Raw genomic sequence first — 25,051 nt, 5'->3', positions numbered from 1 at the left:
ACCTGGATATGGAATCGACCACCCATATGGTGACTCACAACCATCCTTAACTCTAGTTCTAAGGGACCCAATGCCCTTTTCTGACTTCCACTGGCAATAGGCATGCATGTGGTGCACACACACACACACACACACACACACACACACACACACACATATATATGCAAGCAAAACACTCATACACATAAAATAAAAAAAAAATTTAAAAATTACCGTGAATTTATACCTAGCAAAGTCATATCTATTACATATATTTTACAGTTTTCAAATAGATAAGAATGAATGCTACTCCATGAACACCATTTATTTATTTATTGTGTTGGTATACCCTATAGCTTGTATGTGGGGGTCAGAGGATGTGGGGGTTTGAAAGAAAATAGCCTCCATGGGCCCAGAGGGAGTGGCACAATTAGGAGGTGTGGCCTTGTTAGAGGAAGTGTGTCACTGTGGAGGCGGACTCATAAATTTAAGCTACACCCAGTGTGGCATACAGACTCCTGCTGCCTTCATATAAAGATGTAAAACTTTCTGCTACCTCTCCAGCATCATGTCTGCCTGTATGCCACCATGTTTCCTGCCGTGATGATAATGGACTAAACCTCTAAAACTGTAAACCATCCCCAATTAAATGTTTTTCTTTGTAAGAGTTGCCACATCCATGGCAATAGAAACCCTAACTAAGACAGAGGGCAACTTTCAGGAGTCAGCTGTCTCCGTCCACCATGTGGATTCTGAGAATCCAGCTCAGGTCGAAGACAACTGCCTTTACCTGCTGAGACATCTTGCCACCACCTGATGCATCCTATTTTATGATGGGAATTAACATTTATAAAGTACGAATTAGTGAAAGTTGCTTTGATATTTCCATACACGCGTACATGGTGAGATGGTCACACTGATCTATTCTTTTATGCTGGTCTCCTCTTTTCCCCTTTCAAGGGCAGTAGTCAACACTTTCTACTTCAAATACTCTTCCTTTTTCTGTTTTTCTGTGTTTTTAAAATTTGTTCATATGAAAGAAAACGAGCAAGGTTTGATTTTTTCTGTATCTTGCTTATTTTACTTGACATAACGTCCAACGGGTTTACTCATCTTGTTGCAACTGACAAGGTTCCTATTTTTTGACTGACAGCTAGCCCCTTGTATGTGCATGTATATGATACACGTGTATGGACACACACATAGTATGATGCATGTATGGAGGCCGGGGACAGCTATGTGAAGTCAGGCTTGTGCAGTAAGAGCTTTACCAATAGAGACATCTCACTGGGCTTTAATGAGTATTTTATGTGTGAAACCCACTTCAGGCAGACGTCACCTATGAAAGCTCTGTCTGTAGTTCTTTAAGAGTTCTCCCTGCCGCCTATAACTGAACTCCCTTGCCGGTTTCCTTAGTAGCTGGGCCTGTTTACTTTCCCACTAACAATGTTTAGGTTTCCTTCCTCTCCAAGCTGATGCCAGCATTTGTAATTTTATATATTTACTTTTGATAGTAGACATTTTAACTGAGATAAGATGAAATTTCACTGTAGATTTGATTTGTGCCCATTAGTGGCTAATGGTCTTGAGCATTTCCATGTATTTATTAGTCATGTGAATTTTCTTTTCTCGTAAGAAGTATCTATTGTGATCATTTAACATTTTATTTGGACTGTCTTGATTTTTAAAATCGAGTTCTGACTGATAATCCTGTTTTGAATTAATAGCAGGGAAACATTTTCCTACTATTCTATATATAGTATCTTTTTTTCTATTACTTTCTTTTGCTGTGCAGAAACTTCTAATCTGATATAATCTCATTGCCATTCTTGCTTTTATTCTATATAATTTTTCTTTCATTTGTTTGCTTTTATGGCGCAAGGATTAACCATGGACCTTGTGAGCTACACAATCATCCTGGGAATAAAGTCTAAATACCGTGTATCAGTAACATCTTCAAAAAGAAAAATGTTCAGTATGACATAATTGTTCACCACACAGGAGCTCAGAGTTTGATAATAGACTCTCTAAAGCTTTATACTTTCCAAAGAATCCAGGCATTAAGTATTAGCAGGTTAAGCCTCACCATAAAACTTTGAAGTTAATTCTTTCTCTTATTACCTCCCCATCTTTATGGAGATAATAAACACAGCGAGGCCTGTGCTCACCTGTCTGAACCAGAGGGGAACCTCAGCGGAAATGGAGCTTTGGGGGCTGTTTCCCCCTTACTCATTATTCGAATGCCATTTCCTTCAGCGCTGATGTATGCTCTCTACTGTGTCTTTGAGTTAATCTCTAAGGGCAGGAACAGACCTGTGTTCAGTCTTCCAGCTCTAGCCTCTTGTTCTCTTTGTAATAAAAATATGTAAAAATGACTATCTACTATCAGAAGCATAGCCTACATGTCATTGGAACATAAAATTTAAAGAGTCAAACACATTTAATATTTTGGGCCCCTATCCCCTGGGCCTCCTCATTCCCTGGCTATTTCAAATGAAAGCTTTGCCTGGCCCTGGATTTTTCTGTATTTCACGTAAAGCCATCTTTATTCAACAATGGTGAATTTCCTCGACAAAGTCTTTACCATTCAGAGAACTATCATGTTAAGCTTTGTATCCCACAGCGGCACCAGGATTTGTGGAGATATCTGAAGGAAGTATGAGGCAAAGAAACTGTAGCTTATGAGTGACATAAGCCTGTTGTTACCACTGGAGTTACCATAGTGACAACAGGAAAATCTATGAGATGTTCTTGCCTATAAACACGGAGGCCAGCCTTGTATAATTTAGGAGCATTAGAGTAAATAATCCACTTGTCTGCAGGGCTTCCTTGCGGCTGCTGTGAGTTTAAATATGTAACAGGGGAATGAAGGAGGGATACATGATCAGTTCAGACCCAGGAATGTTGTTGATGATGTCCTGTCAGTCAACTTTTGCTCTCAGAACCTGCTGAACTTCCAGTCCTTAAATTATTCATTCTCCCACTAGTAATCTATTGAAACTAACAGCTACAAGTAGTTTTAGTTTAGGCACAACATTCTAGAGTGTTAGGAAATGGGGGGGGGGTGTCTGTTACTTCTGAATTTCCTAGGCTGGATTGAGACAGAGCTGTTGAGAACATGGCCCCTGAGTTGCCAAGAGGTAGACACAGCCATGGGCTTCTCAAATCCAGCTCTCTGAGCATGAAGGAATTTGACTGAGCTTTGTTCCAGGGTGTGAATTTCTCTCACACCTCCGCTGCTTGAGAGGCTTCTGTTATTTGCTCTGAGGACAGGCACGCTAGGTACTTTGTTGTGAAAAATACCATGGCCAAGAACAGCTCAGGGAAGGAAGAGTTTATTTTGGCTGATGGCTCCAGAGGGATGAAGGTCTATCCTGGTGGGGAGTCATGGCAGCAGGGAGTTGGCAGGGTGATAGGAGCAGGCCGCTGTGGGCCTACGTCTCAGTCACACGCTGGAGCAGAGAAAGTGAACTGGAAGGGGGCTAAGGCTATAAACCCTCCAAGATGGCTCTTAGTGACGTATTTCCTCTACAAGTCTCCACCTCCCAAGAGTTGTAGAACATCCCCAAACAGCACTTCCCACAGGGGGCCAAGGGGGCCTCTGGGGGGCATTTCTCATTGGAACCATGACGATGGTGTGGCTGGTGATAGGTTTCCCCCGGATTTAGGTCACTGTTTTCGTAATCAGTCCTGCAAACTCCTGAACCAGGTAATGCTTCTCCTCCCTATTACTGCAGCCCCCCCTCCAAGGTTTGCACGTCCCAGGCCCACCCTGGACCCACAGCAAGATGGTTCTTAAGATGCCAGCAGGATCATTTCTCTCCATTCTTCAGTATATTTTCTTTGACTTCCTTTGTTACCCAGAGTGAAAGTGAAAGATTTGTTTCTTTTAATAAAATTTTCTTCCCCCAATTGACGGCTTTCAATTACATTGACCATAATGATGTGAAAATGAATTCCAAAGGCCTGAGAGGTGTTCCTCACTTCTGCATCCTCCTTTGTCCCCACTCTTCCAGGCACACTGGCCTGCTTGCTGTTCCCTGAACAAGCCAAGGACATGCCTGGGCACCCACTCCTTAGAGGGCTCTGATCTAGAATATCTGCCCAGTTCTTTCCCACCCTGTTACCTACTCCATTTTCCTTTAATGGCCACCTATTATTAAACATAGCACATCTCTCCCCTTTTGTGTATTCCCTTTCCTCTTCCTGAATACATCCTCCATTGTGCTCATCATCATCTGACTTCCTATTTTATTTATTTTGCGTGCCCCTTTCCACTTCCAGCCACAGAAGAATGCAAGCTCCAAGAGGGTGAGGAAATATATATTGCCATAGCTCATTGCAAAGGTTGAATCAAAAGAAGCTGGCACCCCAAATGGCACTCCCACACGCTTTATACCCTGGCATGTGCCCAACACTAAGAGTGACCTATGACCCATACAGACCTTGATTTAATTTATTGTCCTTGGGAAGAATGTCCTACCAGTTAGTCAGGTCTGAAATCATTGCTGCAGGACCTACAATGTGGAGCTGAGTAAGGATGGACAGGCAAACTATACTTAAAAACTCTCTTACACATATATGACAGTGGTAGTTTGAGTGAGAATGGTCTTCATAGGCTCATATGTCTGACTGCTTAGTCCTCTGTAGCTGGAACAGTTTGGGAAGGATTAGAGATGTGGACTTGCTGGAGGAGGTGTGGCCTTGTTGGAGGAAGTGTGTCACTTGGGAGGGTTATACTTTGAGATTTCAAAACCTCATCCATTCCAGTCGGCTCTCTCTTTTTTCTTGTGGTTGTTGTCTCAATGTGTAAGCTCTCAGCTAGTTCTACAGCACCATATCTGTCTTCTTGCTGCCATGGTCCTTTCAACCATGATGGTCATTCTTCAGAACATCCTCTGTTTCAGCTCCCACGGATGGGTAGACATGGTTTGAATTCAAGACATGGCTTTCTTACAAAGGCGTGGAAGTGATTTTGCACAACTACCCACTACAGAACCATTCCCTTACATCACTTCCACTATGCTCACATAGAAGAAGGTACCATTTTCAGAGCAACACACCTAGCTAATAGTGAAGTTCTTCTTGAAAAGACTCTGTTGACATGTTTGATGCTTATAGTGAGCCTCTGGCTGGAAATCACTGTAGACATATTCTCAAGAAGCACCATTTCCTTCTGGGTTTGACTAGTACATTTGGTTTTCTTTACAACAAATGTTTCAGCCATTGTGTTTAAAAAAATGCCAGACATTTAGTATTAGGGGAATAAAAAGATGCAGTGATGGAATACATCATACAGCTGGATGAGGAAAGAACTATGTTAGTTACTGTAGGACAGAGACAGTCATCCTTATTGCCTACGGTAAGTTGGAAAACTGGTTGACTCCAAGTCATTTCGTCCATTAACATTTCAAAATATTCATCATTAATTTGCAATGTGTCTCATGAAAACCTGAAGAGATTTTATTTTCCCCCACAGATGTGGGTAAGGAGACAGTTAACATTTTTTAAAATAGATACGTAAGAAGTCTTTCCATTGGCACTAAAAAAACAACCCAACCCCCACAAATCAGCACATACTATTCTCACATTCTTACGACATAATAGAGAACATTAGTGTTTTTATACCCACAACAAAGCATGGACCTGCAGAAGTTTTCAAGCACTCCTCCAGCAGCTTCATGCGCATCTTCTGCAGCTCGGGGCTGTCCCATTCATCTTCATCAACTCCCCAGTACAGATCTATGACCTGCAGACAAATGGATGAAGCAGCTTTAATTCCCTTGCAGGGAAATTAAATTTACCTGTGGGCTTCAGTCTCGCTCACAATGTCAAGTTAATGTGACTTTCAACTTTCCTCTTTGCCGCATGCTTTCCCTTAGAGAGGGACACCGATTTTCAAGATCTATCTAAAGCGACACGGTTTTATACCGTGATGGTTTGGGAATGAGCACTGTAATTTTTTAAATTTATTTTTTCTAATATAGGACTCACATGAGCCCAGAGAAATGGAAATGCTGAATGTAGGAGGTTCTGGAGTGTAGGATTTAATTACATTGAATCAGCAAAACTGGATGTGTCTGGGATTAAACTTACCATATTACTCATGACAAATCACACTGTAAGATATTATCTACTGTACATACTAATCTAAAAAAAGATGCTGATCTGACATCAAACATGCTATTTCTTTAGAAAAGGAAAAGAAACTTAAAAAAAAAAACCTCCCTTCTGTTAATATCACATTTTATTACAGAGGATAGATATTGTGGCTATGTCTGTTTTATCTATGAACAATTTGGCTTTCATCAATGCATATCTGAAGAACCTTATTGGAAAACAGAAAGGTGTGCCTTCCTGAGAGAGGAGGATAATAGGGCCCTCTATCTCCCGACTTCAAACACTCCCTGGGAAGATTCTGTAAGTCTGTCAAAACTTTCAGAAGGCAGTTCTATGAAAAGATCCACGGAGAGCAGCAGGGGCCCACTCCCTTTACTCAGCACAGACTGCATAATGTAACTGTTCCCGCCTGAGGCTTGGAAGGTCGCTGCTTTTCCCTTGAGTTCCTCACATCGGGAAAGAGAAGCTTCCTGCCTTCCTTGTAGTTTGGCTGGCCTCGGGTGAGAGGCAGCCAGGAGAATGGCAGTTCTCTGTGATGCAGGCGGACTCCAGCGACTATGTGTGCATCCCAGTTCTCGCCTGTGGCTCCCACACAGCCTGGGCGTCTACTAGAGATCTGACTTCTTGAATTTAAGTTCTCAGAAGGCCTGACAGACCCATGATAATATCTTTAAAAATCATTCCCAGGAAGAAAGGGGGGAGTGATCCGGAGAGATGGTTCATTGGTAGTGAATGCTTGCTCTTCAAGCTAGGGGATCGCAGAGTTAGGATCCCAGCAACCATGACTCATGAGCCACAACACCTGTACCTCCAGTTCCAAAGCTCACACAGAAAGACATACAGACAATAAATCTTAAAAAAAATGTTCCCAGTTTATTCCAGAACTTCTAGCATATCTGAAACTCCCCGCGCTAACTTGGGGACCTCTTCTACTTACACTACATTGTAAGGTTTAACCACTCAGTGTTAGCGGGGGATAGCCGGCAATGAGGTGATAACTCGACTGACCAATTGGAGACTCTCTAGCCGGGGGGTACTGAAAATTAAAGACAAATAAACGAAGATGTAAAGTTCAGTTTCTCAAGGGCTCTCTGGCTCCTTGCAGCTGCTGACTCTTAGGCTGGCCAGGGGAGAAACAGCATATGCCCCATCACCAAATTCCAGAGAACAGTTCTGTACGTTACTGAGTTTCAGGAGGGCACAGAATTCATCTGTCAAGAAAATAGAACGGACAGGGCTGTAAAGTCAGTCACTGATAAGTAATTTGATCTTATTCCTTCTGTGTGATTTAGAAAGTGCCTCTGTTGTAGACATCTCAGTTTCCGTTGCCAAAAAACTGTTACAATGTAAAAAATGGTTACAATATAAAAAACTGTTACATATAAAATATATAAAATAAATGTCAAAACAGGAAATTTTAAAAATGGTTTTTATTTACTTTTAAAATTTATGTATTTTATTATTTTGTGTGTGAGTGTTCTGCTGGAATGTATGTTGGTGTACCACAGGCATGAGGTCAGAAGAGGGTGTTGGATTCCCAAGGATTGGAGCTAACAGATGCTTGTGAGCTGCCAATGTGGGTGCTGGAAACTGAACTCAGGTCCTCTGCAAGAGCAACAAGTGCTCTCAGTTGTTGACTCAACTCTCAGCCTCTAGGACAGGGCATTTTCAGCTATCAGTCAACCAAGCATCAAAAGCACTCAGATTCATTGCTGTGTGGATGATACTCCTGACCGTGCCTCGTACAACGTGACAATCACACACAGACCATGTGACGCTGGCGGGACATGAAGTCATTCACTGCAGGACAACGTCACAGTGGACGACGCACCGTGTAGAGATGCACATGCTATAACATAACTAGTAAGAAAACTCCCCAAATTGGTGACACATGAGAAGGACAGCGCTTTTAAAAGGCACACAGGTCAAGGAAGAAATCCCAAGGGAAATAAAAAAAAATTCAGACAATGAAAATAAAGACATAGCATACTAAGGTTATGGGAGGCAGTCGACGTAGCATTGAGAAAGAAATTGCAGCTAAGAAGAACTATATTAAAGTTTTCTGTCTTTTAAACTGAAAACAGATTCTTCTCTCCCACAATGCATCCTGACCCCAGCTCTCCCACCCACTCTTCTCACTCCCCCACCTCCCCAGTCAGTGCCTAAGTTTCCCTTTGAAGCCACTAGAAAAAGAAGAGTAAACACCAACAATGTAACCAATCAGAAAGAGGAAAGAACAGCCCATCACAGGAATTTAGGAACCAGAAAAATGGAGGGGATCAACAAAATAAAGCGTCATTGAAAAGGTTAACGGAATAAAATTTTAGTGAAAATTACAATGACGCTAAAGGAAAGAGACTCAAAGCACTAACACCAGAAGTGGAATGTTATTATTACCCAACCTAGACGAATAACAAGTACAAAGGAATATACTAGAAACAACCGTGCGTCATTAAGTTAGAACTGAGATGAAATGAGAAAATTGCCAAGGAGACACAAATGAGCAGAGCTGACTCAGACAGAATATACAATGCACAGGCATCTTTAAGAAGAGATCAAATATGACCCCAGCTAAGACTCCTAGCAATGGTTGAGAGGGTGCCTGAACTGACCATCTCCTGTAATCAGATTGGTGACTACCCTAATTGACATCAGAGAGCTTTCGTCCAGTAACTGATGGAAGCAGATGCAGAGATCCAAGCACTGGGCAGAGCTCCAGGAATCCTGTTGAAGAGAGAGAGAGAGAGGAAGGATTGTACAAGCTGGGGTGGGGAGCTCACGATCATCACAAGGGAACCCACAGAAACAACTAACCTGGGATCCTAGGAACTCAGAGACACTGGACTGACAGCTAAAGAGACTGCGTGGGACTGATCTAGGTCCTCTACATATGTGTGACACTTGTGTAGCTTGATCTATCTGTGAGACTCCTAACAGTGGAAGCGGGGCCTGTCTCTGACACTTGGGCAGGCTTTTGGGAACCTATTCCTCATACTGGGTTGCTTTAGCAAGACTTAATATGAGGGGAGGAGCTTAGTCCTACCCTAAATTGATATGTCATGCTTTGTTGATATTCATAGGAGGCCTGCCTCTTTCTGAACAGAAACAGAGGAGGAAAGGATTCTGGGGGTGGCAGAAGGGAGGTGGGGGGAGGGGATGAGAGGAGAGGAGGGAGGGGACACTGTGGTTAGGATGTAAAATAAATGAATAAATTTAATTAATTAAAAAGGATAAAATAGTAAATAATGCATTAAATATTGCTAAAAGGAAATGCCCAGCTCCGGATAGATATGCTGGTAATGTCTGTCAAACATTTAAAGAAGAATTAATATCAATTCTTCACAAGTATTTCCAAAAATGTGAAGGAGAGGGGGCCCTTTCTAAGTACAGTATGACTCAAGTACAAAAATCAGACAGAAAATCCTAAGGAAATTATAGATTGATATTTTTCTGACTAAAGGCAAAAGTCCTCAACAAACAGTATTAGAAAGTCCAATCTAGCTGCATAGAAATGTGGTTATACAAGACAACCATGTAAGATTTGTTTGGAATCCAAAGTTGGTTAAAATGTTAGACAAACTGGTTAATGCAATACATTAACAGAATAAAGGACATTTATTGAGATGATCATCTCAATAGACAGAGGAAAAACATAATGAAATTGAAGTACATTTCATGATAAAATACCTAAAACTGTAGAAACAGAAACAGACTTTCTCAGCTAGGTAAAACACATTTGTGAAAACTCCACAGTCAACATTGCACTTAATGGAGAAAAACTGAAAGTTTTCCTCTTGTGATGAAAAAGAAGAGAAGATGTTCACGCTCACCACTTCTATTCAGTACTCTACTGGAGTATCTACCAGGATAATTAGAAAAGAAATAAAATACATACACATGACATACTTTTGTAAAATGAAATACTGAGGAATCTGCTAAAATGTGAAGGTGGCTATGGGCATGGGCATGCCATGGTATTTGTGTGGAGATTCAAGGACACATTTGTGGAGTCTGTTCTCTCCTGCCTCTTCTGTGTGGACTTCAGAGATCAAATACGTGTTGCCAAACTTGTCCAGCAAATGACTTTACCTGCTGAGCCATCTGGCTGACCACTTGATTATTTTTATATTTTCTCCAGTCCTGCCCAGCCCCACCGACCCCACAATCGTTTATAAAATAAACACTCAGAAGCTCATATTAATTAAACTGCTTGGCCATTAGCTCAGGCCTACCATTGTCTAGCTCTTACACTTAAACTCAGCCCATTTCTGTTAATCTATATGTCACCATGTGTTCCGTGGCTTTACCTGTTGCCTTTACATGTTGCTCCCTGGACGACAGGCTGGTGTCTCCCCCAGGCTTCCACCTCCCAGCTTCTCTTCTCTGTTTGTCCTGCCTGTCCGATACTTCCTGCCTGGCTACTGGCCAATCAGCGTTTATTTATCAATCAATCATAGCAACATATTTTTACAGCACACAAGACATCTCACAGCACACATGTATATATGATGTGCAAAACTATCTAGGGAGTGGGAATGACTGATGGGAGGACAAAGGGGGAGGATGGGAGCATATGGGGCAATATGTTCAGATATGTTATGTGGTTGTGTGACAATATCCTTAAGAAAACTCAGTACTATGTATGATAACTACACACCAACGAAACAGCAACAGACAACAAAGAAATAAAAATAATAACCTCACGAAAAAGAAGAGAATCATAAATCAGAATATCAAGAATACATAAAGAATGTTGATGGCTCTACAACAATAGAAAAACAATAATTAAATGTGGGCAGAAATTCTGAGTAGATGCTTCTCCAAAGAGTATATATGCATTTCTGACAATTATAAAGAGATAGTCGGTATTATTTATTATCAGGGAAACATAAGTCAAAGCCAAGAGAAGATCACAATTATGTATCTAGCAGGGTGTCTGTAACCAAAAAGACTGAAGATGAGGAGAGACTGGAATCTCTGTGCATTCTGGGTGGAAACACAGTGGCTCAGACACTGTGAAGGTCTAGCAACTAGTGAAGAAGTCAAACAGAGTTAACACATGACCCACTATCCAGAGAAACAAACCCGAGAATAGTGGCCACATGTGTGCACATGAGAACGCACACTCTGATGTTCATAGGGGCATTCATTATTTACAGCAGCCAGAATGCAGAGACAACCGGCATTCTACCACACGATTGTTCGGCAGCAAGTGGAGCAATGAGATATGGTTACAGGCTACAGTGCAGGTGAACTTGGAAAACGTTAACGGAAAGAGGCCAGTTACACTGGCTCCAGATTACATGATCCACTTATGTGAACAGTCGGCACATACAGACAGGATGCAAAAGAGTGGTTCCTTAGGGTCAGTGGGGAGGGGGAAGAGGTGTGCCTGTATCACAGGCACAGGGTTTTGTTTGGAGTGACATAAGTGTTCTAATACTGGCTTTCCTAATTGCCACACAACTGTGAACATACAAAAACATCCATTCGAGTCATTCAGTTGAAGACCACACCTCAATAAAGCTGTTTCAAAACCATTCTTTGTACATCTACTTACATTGTAGTTTTCTACTGTTTTTATATTCCCTGCCCATAGTGTAGCTGGGTGCAAGAATAATAGATGTTTAAGCCAAGCACCTAGACTATTAAAGGATAAATATTAGGATCTAAGGAGGTGTGGAGCAAATGACCAGGAAAAAAAGTCCAACAGGGGTCTTCCTTTCATTGTCTCATGCCTTGTAGGAGGTAGAGCATTCCATGACTTAGGTGTCACCTTGTCTTTGTCACAGTGTTCGCATCTATTATCCTGACAGTCTGCTCACTGGTACCCTCTTTCAGGCCCTCACAAGCTGCCCCCCTTCTCACTTCAGTAGCTTTGTTGAAATACTCTCCTGCCTCCAATTTTTCTCCATTAAACTGTGCTTTCCCGTGTGTCTTCATAGGCGTTAAATGATGAACAAAAGATAAAATCAAGCAACTGCAAAGATGAGGGGTGGGAATAAATACATGAAAACATTGAGCTTATGCAATGCAAAACTCCATTTTGGGCCAACAGACCTGCCGTCTATCTACATGATCAATAACTGGGAAAAACCACTTGGAGCTAAAGTGCTCGACAAGACAAGATTTATTATACACTTAAAGAAATTAAGTTGAGCTTTGAGCTTCATGCCCAGGTGCTGCAGCCCCCATAATGCACTTGCTGCCTGACTGTCTCGTCAACAGCACGTTTATGTGCCTTTATTTATTGAATCACTTAAGTGGAAAACTTAGAGAAGTTATTCGACTTTTATCTTTTTTTTTTTTTTTTTTTTTTTTTTTTTTTTTTTTACTTAAAACCATCTCATTTGGTTTTTTAAATTCTTAGGGAGGCTGATTTATCCTGCTAATGATAATACACTCAATTGACCTGAAAACAAAATAATCACCAAGAAAGCCCTTAAAAATCCTCCCTAGCAATAAGACAAAATTAATTTAAACACTAGCATTATAAAACTATCAAGCAACTTGTAAGAAACAGTTAGTAACCTAATGTTTCAACTGCTATCCGCCTTCCAAAGGAGAACGATCAAATTGGAATTTACAGTGCCCTAACACTATCAGTCACTTGCAAAGAGCCTTTGAGAAAATGTTCACCAAAATGTTTTCTTGACAAAACTCTCCACATTATAGAGCATTATCTGGATATAAAACACAAAAGTCAGAGATTACGTGACTGATATTGTTTGTATATGGTGTTGTGTGTGCGTGTGTGTGTGTGTGAGTTAGTATGTGTGGGTGTGCATACCTGTGCATGGCTGGAGACCGGTGGAGGACTCCTCCTGGCTTGTTCCCTTGAGACAGGGTCACTCACTAAATTGGGAGGTTAGGCAGCCTTAGTAAGCCCTGATTCTTTTCCTGCCTCTGCCCACCACAGCACTGGAATTATAGACATGCTTGTAGCTACATTCAACTTTTAACGTGGATGCTGGGATCTGAACTCAGGTCCCCATGCCTGCACTGACCCACTGAGCCATGTCTCCCACTCCTATATTATTTTTAAAACAAATTCCAAACAGAAGGAAAACTGTTGCTATTTGTCATAGGGGGAGGTTCTACACTCATCTGGTGGATCTGTATTGCTTCGGGCATTTCCTCCTTGGGAATGATGTCATTTTACACTTAAAAGCAATCTTATTACATTGTAGTTAGTTTGGATTTTAAAAATGGTTGTCTCTAGCTTTCTTGGCCTTTACACGCATCAAACACAGTTTTTAGGGATCTCTTTTTAAGGACTCCAAGAGCTCAGGAAATAATTACAGCAATTACACCTTGGCAAATGGGAGCACATGAAATTAAAAAACCTTCTGCACAGCAAAGGAAACCAACAGCGGAGGGAACAGTGTAGAGGATGGGAGGAAATGTTTGCCAACTGTACATCAGACGGGACAATGCCTGAACCTGGCAAGAATTAAGAAACTAAAGACCAGACTCCTCAGATCACCCTACCAATAACTGAGTACATCAAGGGAATAGACAGTCTCAGAAGGAGAAATGCAAATGACCAAAAAACTAGGGAAAATGCTCATCCCTTTTAGACCTCAGGGAAATGTAAATGAAAACTACATTGAAGTTCTGTCTCACTTTAGTCAGAACAGCAAAGAAACTAATGACACATGAAAGTGAGGGTGTGTAGAAAGGGAGATCTGTGTGCACTGTCTTTGGGAATTAAATCTTGTACAGCCACCTTGGAAATCAGTATGATGGCTCCTCAAAAAATGAAAGGCAGAACTAGCACATGATCCAGCTATACCAGTCATGGGAATACAACTGAAGGAAGCTGGGCAGGTGCACCACAGCGATACTTAGACATCCATGTTTACTGCTGCATTATCCACTACAGCCAAGATAGGGAAACAGCCTGGGCTGCTCCTTCTCAGAAGAACAAACAAAGAAAATGTGGTATACATACATAATATAGTTTTATTCCTCTATAAAGGATGAAATTATGCCATTTTTAGGGAAATGATATTAAATGAAATAAGCCAGACTCACAAAGCTGACTATTACATGTTTCTATGTTTCTTTTCATATGAAGAATCTATCTCTCTATCTCTTTATCTCTCTATCTCTATGTAAGTATGTATGTATGTATGTATGTATGTATGTATGTATGTATCTATCTATCTATCTATCTATCTATCAATCATCTATCTATCTATCATCTATCTACCTATCTCTCTCTCCCTATCTGTCTATCTATGTATCTATCTATGTATATCTATCTATCTATCTATCTATCTATCTATCTATCTATCTATCTATCTATCTGTCATCTTATGAACTCACAAGGTGGAGGGAGTTGAAATGGAGGGGGAACAAGACAGAGTAATGGTATGAAGAGAAGATAGCATATTTTATCTTGTAGAATCTAGATTTGTGGTGGTATTGTGTTCCCCAAAATGTTGTGCACCCTAATAAACTTATCTGGGGCCAGAGACAGAACAGCCACTAGATACAAAGTCTAGAAAATGGTGGCACTCACACCTTTAATCCTAGCATTCCAGAGGCAGAAATCCCTCTGGATCTCTATGAGTTCAAGGTCACATTGGAAACAGCCAGGTATGGTGACACACGCCTTTAATCCCAAGAAGCGAGCCTTTAATCCCAGGGAGTGATGGTAGAAAGCAGAAAGGTATATAAGGCGTGAGAACTAGAAACTAGAAGCATTTTGGCTGGTTAAGCTTTCAGGCTTTTGAGCAGCAGTTCAGCTGAGACCTATTCAGGATGAGGACTCAGAGGCTTCCAGTCTGAGGAAACAGGAACTGATGAGGTGAGGTAGCTGTGGTTTGTTCTGCTTCTCTGACCTTCCAGCATTCACCCCAACAACTGGCCTCAGGTTTGATTTTAATAATAAGACTCTTTAAGATTCCTGCTACATAGATTCAGCAATATATATTGCTAGGTGTGTTTGTGTGTCTGAGAGAGATATGGGAACAGAAACATTTTAAGAGAGGAAGTAGGAGGAAGAGGAGAGTGAGGGTTGTGACAAGGTAAATATGAGCAAATATTTATGAAATGGCACGACGAGACCCACTATTCCACATTAACTAAAAAGTTAGTATCTTAAAAAGATCTCTGTGTGTGCACACACACATCTATTCTTAAAAGCATTAACATTTGCCACAACTCAAGTATTCAAAGAAGACAAAGCAGGTGTGGGAAGTTCGAATGGGACCAGCATTACCATGTTAGGAGAGCCACAGTGCGGGAGGCAACATGGTTTGGAGCTGGCTTCGAGTTTACGTCCCATTTCCAGAGTACTTATCTCACAGACGAGAATAGGCGGAAGAGAGTTTTGAAGTTCAGACTAGGTTTATGGGACCCTCTTAGCAATGGTGGGTTATGAGTTACATAATAATCCTCTGTGTAGAATGACGTGTAGCTGCAGTGGCCATAAGACAACGCGAGGTAGTTACCAGCAATGGCTTTGCTCTTCCTAGAACTATTGAGAAAACTTACTTTTCATCACCTGCAATTAGGTTCTTGGTCATGAGGTAAGTGACTAAGGGTCATTATATTATAATGATAAAAATGGGTGATTATAAAAAAGCAGGCCCCAAAATTTAAGTTTATTACCCTCCATTGGCTGTGTCTGTGACCACCAGAAAGAAAGAGTTCACCAGTGTGAGGGTGGAGGTGGAGGCTACTTCTATCAAAACTTCTTGGCAAAACAGACCACTCACATCCTGAGGGGTGGAGCCTCTGGACAGCTTTAGCAAGTGTGTGTGTTAAGAAGAACTCAGCCTAAACTCATGAGAAGCCCACAACTGTGAGAGCTCTTTGGACCTGGTAACAGGCAAGAGACTCGACTTTTCTCGGGCTAGGGAAGGAACAAAATGGGAGCTTTAAGCATGTGTGCTGTGTCTAAGCTGGGCTGGCTGCAAACAGGAACTACCCTCCTTCAAATGGCAGGATGTTGGAGCACACCGACATACCCCAAAGAAAAACCCAAAGTTGGCTGTGTTCCTGCTCATCATTGGGGTTTTCGTAGACTCTGCCTGACTGCACAAACACCTGCATTACCACTGCAGCCCCCAAAGCTCTCTCCCTGCCTCTGCACCACCACGCCCTCTAGCCCGCTGACCATTCTACAGGCAGATGAGCTTTTGAGGATCAAAATCACATGACTCGGCCATTGATGGGCTGTTTTTTCTTGTCAGTGTCACAGAATGCCCGGCAGGAACGACTTAAAGGAGAGGAAGTTTACTTTGGCTCACAGACTAGGAGACACAGTAGTGGGGAAGACATTGGATTGGGTCAGTCTATGGCTGCAGGATCTTGCAGTGGCTTCTTAAATGGCAGCGAGAGGCAGAGGGGGTGGGACCGGGGAGGGGGCTGAGAGTAACAAGCTATAGCTCTCAAAGTCTGTTGCTAGTGGCAGACATCTACCATGTAGGCTCTTCCTACATGGTAGAAACCTTTTTCCTAAAGGTTCCACACCCTCCCTCAAGTAGTCCCACTGGCTACAGGCCGAGTTTTCAAGCACACAAACCAAAGCACAGCGTTTTATATCCAAACTGTAACTACCAAACACAGCCTAGAATGGCTTCCTGCTTCAGAGAGGAAAAGTGGAAGGATAGATCAGTTAAGAAACTTGTTGAGTCAGAGAGGTAGCAAGGGTTGATTTGAGCTGGGGCTCTTAACGTGTTTGGCAAACTACTCCGTGTATACTTAGGTAGGTTTATACGCAAGTTCCTATGAATGTTAGGGTGGGAGAGGTTGCTGGGCGCAGGGAGAGAAAGAGCATGGCCCGACTGGTTTACAACTTGACTCTGCTTCTTATTTATAGCAGGTCCTCAGCCACTATTTATGTTCATATTTCTAGGTTTCTTCACCCAAATATAAGAAATATGGAATTTATGTCCAGGCTCTTAGCAAGGATTAAGCAAATTAATGCACAACATACAGGGTGAGTCCATGATAAGTAGTATACTCTCTGTCATTCTCCAAATTTGCCCATGAGAATGTGTTTCTTCTTTCTGTAGTATTTTTCTATCTTCCTCATCCACCCAACTTTTAGGGTTTGACATAGGCAGGCCTTTCTGATAGTTCTAGACAGTATGCACTGGCCTTTTTCACCCATGATGCATGCCCACAGCACCTGAATCTCCCTGGCAGTCTCATATGGGTCAGTGCCAGCTCATGACTCCATGCCCTGTGAGATTCAGCGACCCTGGGTCAGACACTGTTTGACACTAGCACTGCTATACTTATCACTCTTCCTGAGGCAGCGTGGGCTCACTAAAGGTCTTAGTTACTTGTCTCGTGGCTGTGACAGAAGAACTGACCAAAGCAATTGAAGGGAGGAAGGAAGGGTGTAGTTTTGCTTGCAGTTCAGGGGGAAATCCATCACGGCAGGAGCCTGAGACAGTTACTCACATTGCATTACATAGTTAGAAAGTAGAGATGAATGCTGGTGCCCAGCAGGCTTTTCTCCTTTTTCTGTAGTCCAGGAATGTAGCCTAGAGGATGGGTCCACCCACAGTTACAGTAGATCTTTCCATGTTAATTAACCCAATCTAGATCCCTCACAAGCATGCCTAGGGATTTGTCTCCTATGGGATTTTAGATTCTTTCAAGTTGACAATATTAATCATCAGAGTAAGTATCCAAAGGTATGAGGATAGGGCTCTGAGGACCCCCCCCCCAAAGAAGCCTGACTCATGGGATCAAGAGTAGACATTTGCGAGGAGGTAATATATAGATGTATCGATATATCGTGTGTGTGTGTGTGTGTGTGTGTGTGTGTGTGTGTGTGTGTGTGTGTTTGTGTGTGTGCTCGCATGTGCATGTTTGGCCTTAAAGGACAGCTACGTAGCCTCTTCTCTAAAGAGGGTTGGAGGTTGAATGGACTTTTTTAATACACATGACAGCGATGTAAAGACACAAGTCTGTGTGGTAGCCTGCATGTGTACAGATACTAAGATCATGATATAAACTTTGGGGGGTCAGAAGAGCGTAAGGATCAGATAGAAGCAGTGCTTTACTTCATAGGTAAGCCAAGTGGAGTTAGCTGCTTCTCAGTGGTCTCTACCTAGTTATTGACAAAGTGAACCTTTCATACAAGTTTTACTCTTTGAGTGTTTGTTAAAGTGTCCTCCTGTAAACATAGGAAAAGTAACAATGAAAAACATGATGACTACATGTTTAGGATTTGCAGAAGGCTTTGTGGTGAGTGCATCCCATTGAGACACTTAAATGTCATCTGAAAATTGGGGACTATTCTCATTCTGCTTACCGAAGGACAAATTCTCTTGGGGGATTTCCACTGCTGGGGATAAATGAGTCAGTCACAGTTTAACAGAAATGAATGCTTAGCAAGGAATAACTGCTCTTCTGAATCTCCCACAATGCCACAACTCTATGTTTAGGAGAAATATCAAGATTGCCCCTAAGCACAAACAAAAATGAGCAGTATTAATATTGTATAAGAAGTCAGGCTTGACCATGCCGAGGAGCCACTGTGTGCTGCAGAAACTGTGATTAAATCTAGACAACGAAGGTCATACACACACTCTCCTTCTCCCCTTGCCTGTTGTCATCCTTATTTATTTTCTCTTTAATAAGCTGGCTCTCTCGCGATGATGGGAGATGGATGATGGAACACATTTATACTCCCAGAGAATATCAACTTGGGAAGGTCTGGCTCGGCTCTGATGGACAGCACCAAAATGTGAAGTGACTAAACAAATTAGACCTCTGGCCCGAGTGGAGTGATGCGATTCAATGAAGAGCTGTGCATTTCCCGGTAGACAGAAGCATCCATTAGATAAATAGGAAATAGAGAAAGGTGATTAGTTGACAAGGTGCAGTGGAGACCAAGGGCACCATAACAGATTGTGTCAATTACAAAGCCTGCAAGGACTGTTGGTAACTCTGGGGACAAAGCACATCTTGAGATTCCCGAGCAGGCAGTTGGTGGTGGGATATGGGGAGAGGTTAACAGAAATGAAGTGTGCATGAAGAAATGACATGGGAATCTATGTTCTTGCAACCAAAGTGAAAAAAAAAATTATAATAAAAGAGGTTAGTAGATCATCTGTGAGTATTGGGAGCTAAAGTTTTAAGTGGAGATGGGAGCAGGAGGTGAGAGAAATGAGAGGTAGGGGGTAGATGCCCAAACATTAAGGATGTATGAAGAAGCCATGTGAAACCCCGTGAGTTTTTAAGCTAATTAAAGCACTACAAAAGAAGGAGCTTGAGCAGAGATGTCCCACAAGTGTAAACAACGCTGATCCCTGAAGACATGGGTTATTACATGAAGATGTCACCCCAAATAAGACAGGCTTCTGCTCTTGCTCTGAATTTCCCACTGCTGCTAGAAAAGACCTTATGGCTGAAGACACCATGAGTCTTTAGGACATAGAGAAATAAGTCTTGGATGGATCAGGAAATTCTTCCGGCTGGCCGGTGGTCGGTTTCCTACACTTCAGTGCCTGGTTCCATACACGTGAATGTATGGGTAGAACTAATCACATTTAGTGGGTTATTTTAAAAGACACAAAGTTGGGGAGGATATAGGAGATATGTTGGGGGTAAAGTGGGGCTGGAGAGAGTAGGAGATGAATATGACCAAGATACATCAAATAAATGTTGTATATGGAACAAGTAGTTAAAAAACAAAACAAGAAAAATGTGTGTAGAAGAGACTGTCTTGATGGAGCCTGAAGGCTTTGGTGAGAGAATGTGGAAGCAAGGGGAGAAAAACATTAAGCATCTGTAAGGCCATGCTAATCTGAGGCTCACAAAATTTAATGCAGCCTGCAACTTTGATGTACATAGACAGTGCTGCTTAATTACTTTGCTTAAAACCAGTTTGGGCTTCCTGCCCAAATCTCCATGCCCTGCTTTAGTAGGATAAAGAGGGCTTTTAGTTCTGTCTTGTTAAAACTTAGTTAAGAATGACATATTCATGGAGCCTTTGTGGCAAGCCTTGACTTCCCCGTTGCTCACTAAGATGACGTCCAGGGGACCTCACCTCCTGAAGGGGAAACATGGGAGTTCTTGGGCACAGCTGCAGTGGATGCCAAGTGCATATCTGGATGCAGATAGTCAGGACTGTGTTTGGGGAAGGGGGAGATTATGAACTGGCCATTTCCCGTCAGCTTGGTAGGGGCTGGTGTTCTTCATCTGACCAGCCCCCACTTCTGCCCTGGATAAAGAGCCTCCAAGCCTTTGGATCACGCTCCATTCGCCCTTCTCATCTGACTCACCCCAGGTCATTTTATCCCATTTGATACTTAGTACCTGAGGGCATCTCGGGAGAGTTTGACTATACAGCTTCCTGTCATTTTTGACTAAGACTTTGGTGTGCCCATTGTAGGGGCAAAGTGTTGTAGGGTGATCTCCTTCTAGTGTCTTTTGTAGAGAACAGAGCAGGGAGTTACTGACCTATATGTTTACTTTCACTTACCTAACTCACCTCCCTTCTGAAGGAAAGCTCACAGAAAGGAAATGGGGCAAGTCTGTTGAACTCAGCCCCTCATCTCCTTCTATTCCTTCAATAGCCATGTTGGGTAGATCCTAGCTCTGCCTTCTTACAATAAAATAACACAAACAAAACCCTCCACCCTCTCCTCTGTAAATTAGAGCTCCAGAGGCAGCATCTCACAGGACTGGCCAACCTGCTAAAGAGTGTTCAGAAGATTAGAAATAAAGGTCAGAGTTTGCGTGCTGAAAACTCACTCCCACCATGACTGCTGCGGGGAGCGGGATTTTGAGAGGTCTGCAGGCCATGAGGGCTCCATTTCTTTGGATAGGTTAAAGCTTTAAAATGGCACTGGCAGAGGGGAGGTACCTCTTTGCTCTTCCACTGCTAACCATGTAGGACATAGTGTTCCTCCTCCCCAGGGGATGCAGGCATCAAGGTGTCATGTTGGAGACAGAAGCTGCACCCTTACCAGGAACCAAACCTGCTACATTCTTGATTTTGGCTTTTCCAGATCATATAACAGCAAGGAAATATTTTTATCTTTCATAAATTAGTCTGTTTAGGTATTCTGTCGCACCAGGACAGGCTACAGTAGTTTTTGTTTTGCTGCATCAAGCCTTCTTGTATTTGATGTAATAAATGCTTTATGAAAATTCTTTCCATCAACATTCCTTCTACACTGGATACAACATAACCCTTAGAGGAGTGGTTCTCAACCTGTGGGTCATAACCCCTTGGGGGTTGTTGAATGATTCTTTCACAGGGGTGGAATATCAGATATCCTGCATATCAAATATTTCCATTATGATTCATAACAGTAGCAAAATTACAGTTATGAAGTATCATTGAAAATAATTTTATGCTTGGGGATCATCACAACATCTTAAAGGTTCACAGCATTAGGGAGGTTGAGAACTACTGCCTTAGAGAGACAAATGCCTTGAGATAACTAGATCAAAGTTCTTTTACGATACTCAAAAAGCCAAGAGAGGACTGTATGCCCCTTCTCCATACTTGGTTCCTAGTGAAGAGATAGAGCAAAGAGTGTGAAAGACAAGGAAGTTAGCATTGCTCAAGTGTCATCATGGGCCAGGCACTCGGTGTTCTTCCACTTAATTCCCACAAGGCTGCTGGCAGGTAGACACTGACTCATTCATTTTATGCAGGACTCAACCACGGGTCATATGTCAAGCAATGTGCCTAGAGTACAAGACTGGAAATCTGCAGATTTGGCATTTCAACCTTTGTATATATAACAGAAAAAAATCCATGCTGCTGCTTCTATAGTTTGTACATGATGTAACAGGCTGCACCGCACAGTAGCATCAATGCAGGCAGCTCTGGAATCATATATGTCAGTAACAAAGAAATGTGTTGTCAGTTAAAAGATGCTACATGTGTCTTGAATTCTAATTTCAAATGTCATAAATGTGCAAAGCCCTGCATCTGAGAATCAATGAAATCTGGTGAGTATTGTTTCAAGGAAGACTGTCTGAGCAGCTGTGTACAGTCTAGACACGATCAACAAAATGACAAAGGCAGAGAGAGGTCAGGGAAAAAGCTGTTGGACTTTCACGCCCAAGCCAGGCAGGGACTTATGAAATGGAAAGAAGATGACCTTCTGGGAGTACCATAGCAGATGAGTCAAAGGGAGCACTAGCAGCTTAGAGCTAGGCTTAGAAAGGTGGAAGAGTAGACTGACTACGAGCAAGGTATTTATGTCTTAAGAGACTGGGAAATAGTAGCAGTTGGAAAACTAGGTAAAGAAAAAGAATGGGTTCTGTTTTGAAGATAGAATATTCAAAACAGAAATGTCCTCATGCAACTATGGATGGTTGCATGATGGTTTGCATGATGCTGTGAAAAAAAAAAACAGTTCTATGCTGACAGAAGGTTAAAGAGATAAAGATTGAGGAAAGAAGGCCATCAAGAGGGCAGATCTAGACCTGTGCTGCCAGGGGCACCAAGGTGGAACCTACACCAGGGATGAACATCCATTATATGTGTCTTTGAGTGCCAACCCAATGTCATCCCCAGGCAAAAAGCAGGCATGGGGGTAAGATCTCCCTGCTGGCAGGGGATGGCTCCACTCATGATTTCCTAGCATTCTTGGGAAGCCACCTGGTCCCAGGAAGTGAAGAAAGGCTAGAGCCAGCACATGGGGAGGAGTTCTTCTGGGAGAACAAATCAGTCCACTTAATGGCAAAGGCATGTGGGGAAATCTACCTTGGCAGCAGTGTTTAGTAATAGTGCAAAAGGTAGCCAATGGCATTCATAAGACAGGGGATATTAACTTAAGACTTAGAAATAAGAGGGGCTAGTGTGACCATCCGGTGCTTCTTTTGACTTGAGATAATTTCAAGCAATAATCCTCTGACTCGCTAAGGTTTAGTCCTTTTGCATCATGGTCCATAGCCACTAAGTCAAGACAAAACAGTGCCTTTGAAAGTCGAATTAACTACATCAACCACTTCAGATGATACGTTCTATCAATGTGATGACAAAACAGAATTGGGAAATTTTAAATTACTATTTTGGTTGGTGGACAATTATTTTCTTTCTAATTTTTCTGGATCCTTATCAAGTATAAATGAGCTTCATTCCATCTATTGCTCATCTACCTAATTGCTATTTTTGTTGCTGTCAGCTGGAAGTCTGTCACTGGGCAGCCTGACCTCTTCCCGTCAGGATATCCCACCAGGAGCTCATTACCATCTAAAATTGCACTGCCCAGCCTGGAAGCTCTACTATCCATATGCAGCTGTCTAACCCCTGATAAGAGGCCAGTCCAAACTGGGATGTGCTTTGGTGTAAATTATACACTGGGATTCAACACTTAGGATAAAAATATTATGTAAGGTATCTCATGAACACTTTTTACAATGATAATGTGTTTTGGATATGTTGGCTTCAAGTATAATATTAAATATACATTATCTGGATTAAATACATTATCAGGAAATGTGTAGGGTGACTCCTGTTTTCTATACCTCTGCAGAGATTCTCCATTTCTGTGTCTCACCCTTTTCTCCACATACTCAGCTCAGTCGACCAGCATTTATTATACAGGCCCTATAAGCCAGATATTGTAAGAGGTGATAATATGAGGCTCTAATAACACAGTTGCTGGCTTCTGAGAGCTCCCACTTAGTGGAGGAGGGGAATTACAAACATGATTGAAGTTTCATGTGTGGCATTCTATTAAAAGTCAGGAACAAGGCACTATACACCCTTAAAGAATGGATCTTGGGTTGAGAGTGGCTAAGAGCACTTGCCGTGAAAGCAAGAGGACCTGAGTTCTAGTACCCAGCACCTGACTGAGAGCCAACCACGCATGCCTGTAATTTGACCATTGTAGGGTGGAGACAGATGCATCATGGGAGCTTGCTGGCCAGGCAGGCTAGCTGAGATGGTGAGCTTTGGGTTCAGCGAGTGTCTTAATTAGGGTTTCTATTGTTGGGCTAAAACACCATGGTCAAAATAACGTGGAGAGGAAAGAATTTATTTCAACTTACACTTCCAGATAAAGTCTGTCACTAAGGGTATCAGGGCAGGAGCTTATGCAGGGCAGGAACTTGGAGGCAGGAGCTGAAGCAGAGAGCATACAGGAGTGCTATTTGCTGATTTTCTCCTCATGGCTTGCTCAGTCTGCTTTCTTATACAGCTCAGGCCTGCCTGATGAAGGTGTAGTACCACCCACAGTGGTCTGTGCCCTCACACATCCATCATCAATCAAGAAAATGCCCCACAGGCTTGCCTATGGATCAGTCTGGTGGGGGCATCTTTTCAATTGAGATTCTCTCTTCTCAAACTCTAGCTTTTTTCAAGTTGACAAAAACAAAACAAAACAAAACAAAACAAAACAAAACAAAACAAAAACAAAACAAAACAAAACAAAACAAAACAAAACAAAACAAAACAAAACAAAACAAAACAAAACAAAACACCAAAACTAATCAGGACAATGAGAATCCCTGTATCAAAAAATAACATGGAGAGAAATAGAAGAGGATATGATACTCAGTGTCCTTCTCCGGCCTCTGCATTGTAGCCAACCCTCTGACATGTATGCATTGTACACACATGCACATGTATGTGCGCGCGCGCACACACACACACACACACACACACACACGCACACGCACACGCACACGCACACACGCACACGCGCACACGCACACACGCACACGCGCACACACAGTCAATCAATCAATCCACATTTTCTACTCATTTTCCTAGGGGGTAATTTCAGAGCATGCAGTCAGAAGGAATAGCAAGTGTGAATGTTCTGGGAGGAGTCTGGGGAAGTGAATGTAATTTAGAAAGCCCTGGATAACCTGCCAGTGGGGAAAATTGACAAGACATCAGGGTGGGCAGGATGAAAGGAAAAACCTTGAACATCCTGCTAAGAAGTGTAGGGTGTGTCTTGTAGGTGAAAGAGTCAGGTTTACGGTTCAGAGTTACCACTGTAGCAAC

At 42.2% G+C, this 25,051-nt stretch overlaps 1 protein-coding gene across 1 annotated transcript in view; it reads right to left on the bottom strand.

The window, feature by feature from the left end:
* Positions 1 to 25,051, bottom strand: part of Nwd2 (NACHT and WD repeat domain containing 2) — a 158,260-nt gene that overhangs the window by 51,469 nt on the left and 81,740 nt on the right. Inside the window, exon 3 of the mRNA XM_006974590.4 lies at positions 5,612 to 5,728. Coding sequence (XP_006974652.2) covers positions 5,612 to 5,728 — 117 coding nt within the window. The remainder of the gene's footprint in view (positions 1 to 5,611; positions 5,729 to 25,051) is intronic.

The sequence above is a fragment of the Peromyscus maniculatus genome, chromosome 10 (genome assembly GCF_049852395.1).
Source record: "Peromyscus maniculatus bairdii isolate BWxNUB_F1_BW_parent chromosome 10, HU_Pman_BW_mat_3.1, whole genome shotgun sequence".
In the NCBI taxonomy this organism is placed as follows: Eukaryota; Metazoa; Chordata; class Mammalia; order Rodentia; family Cricetidae; genus Peromyscus; species Peromyscus maniculatus.
This window is presented reverse-complemented; position numbering and strand designations above follow the sequence as displayed.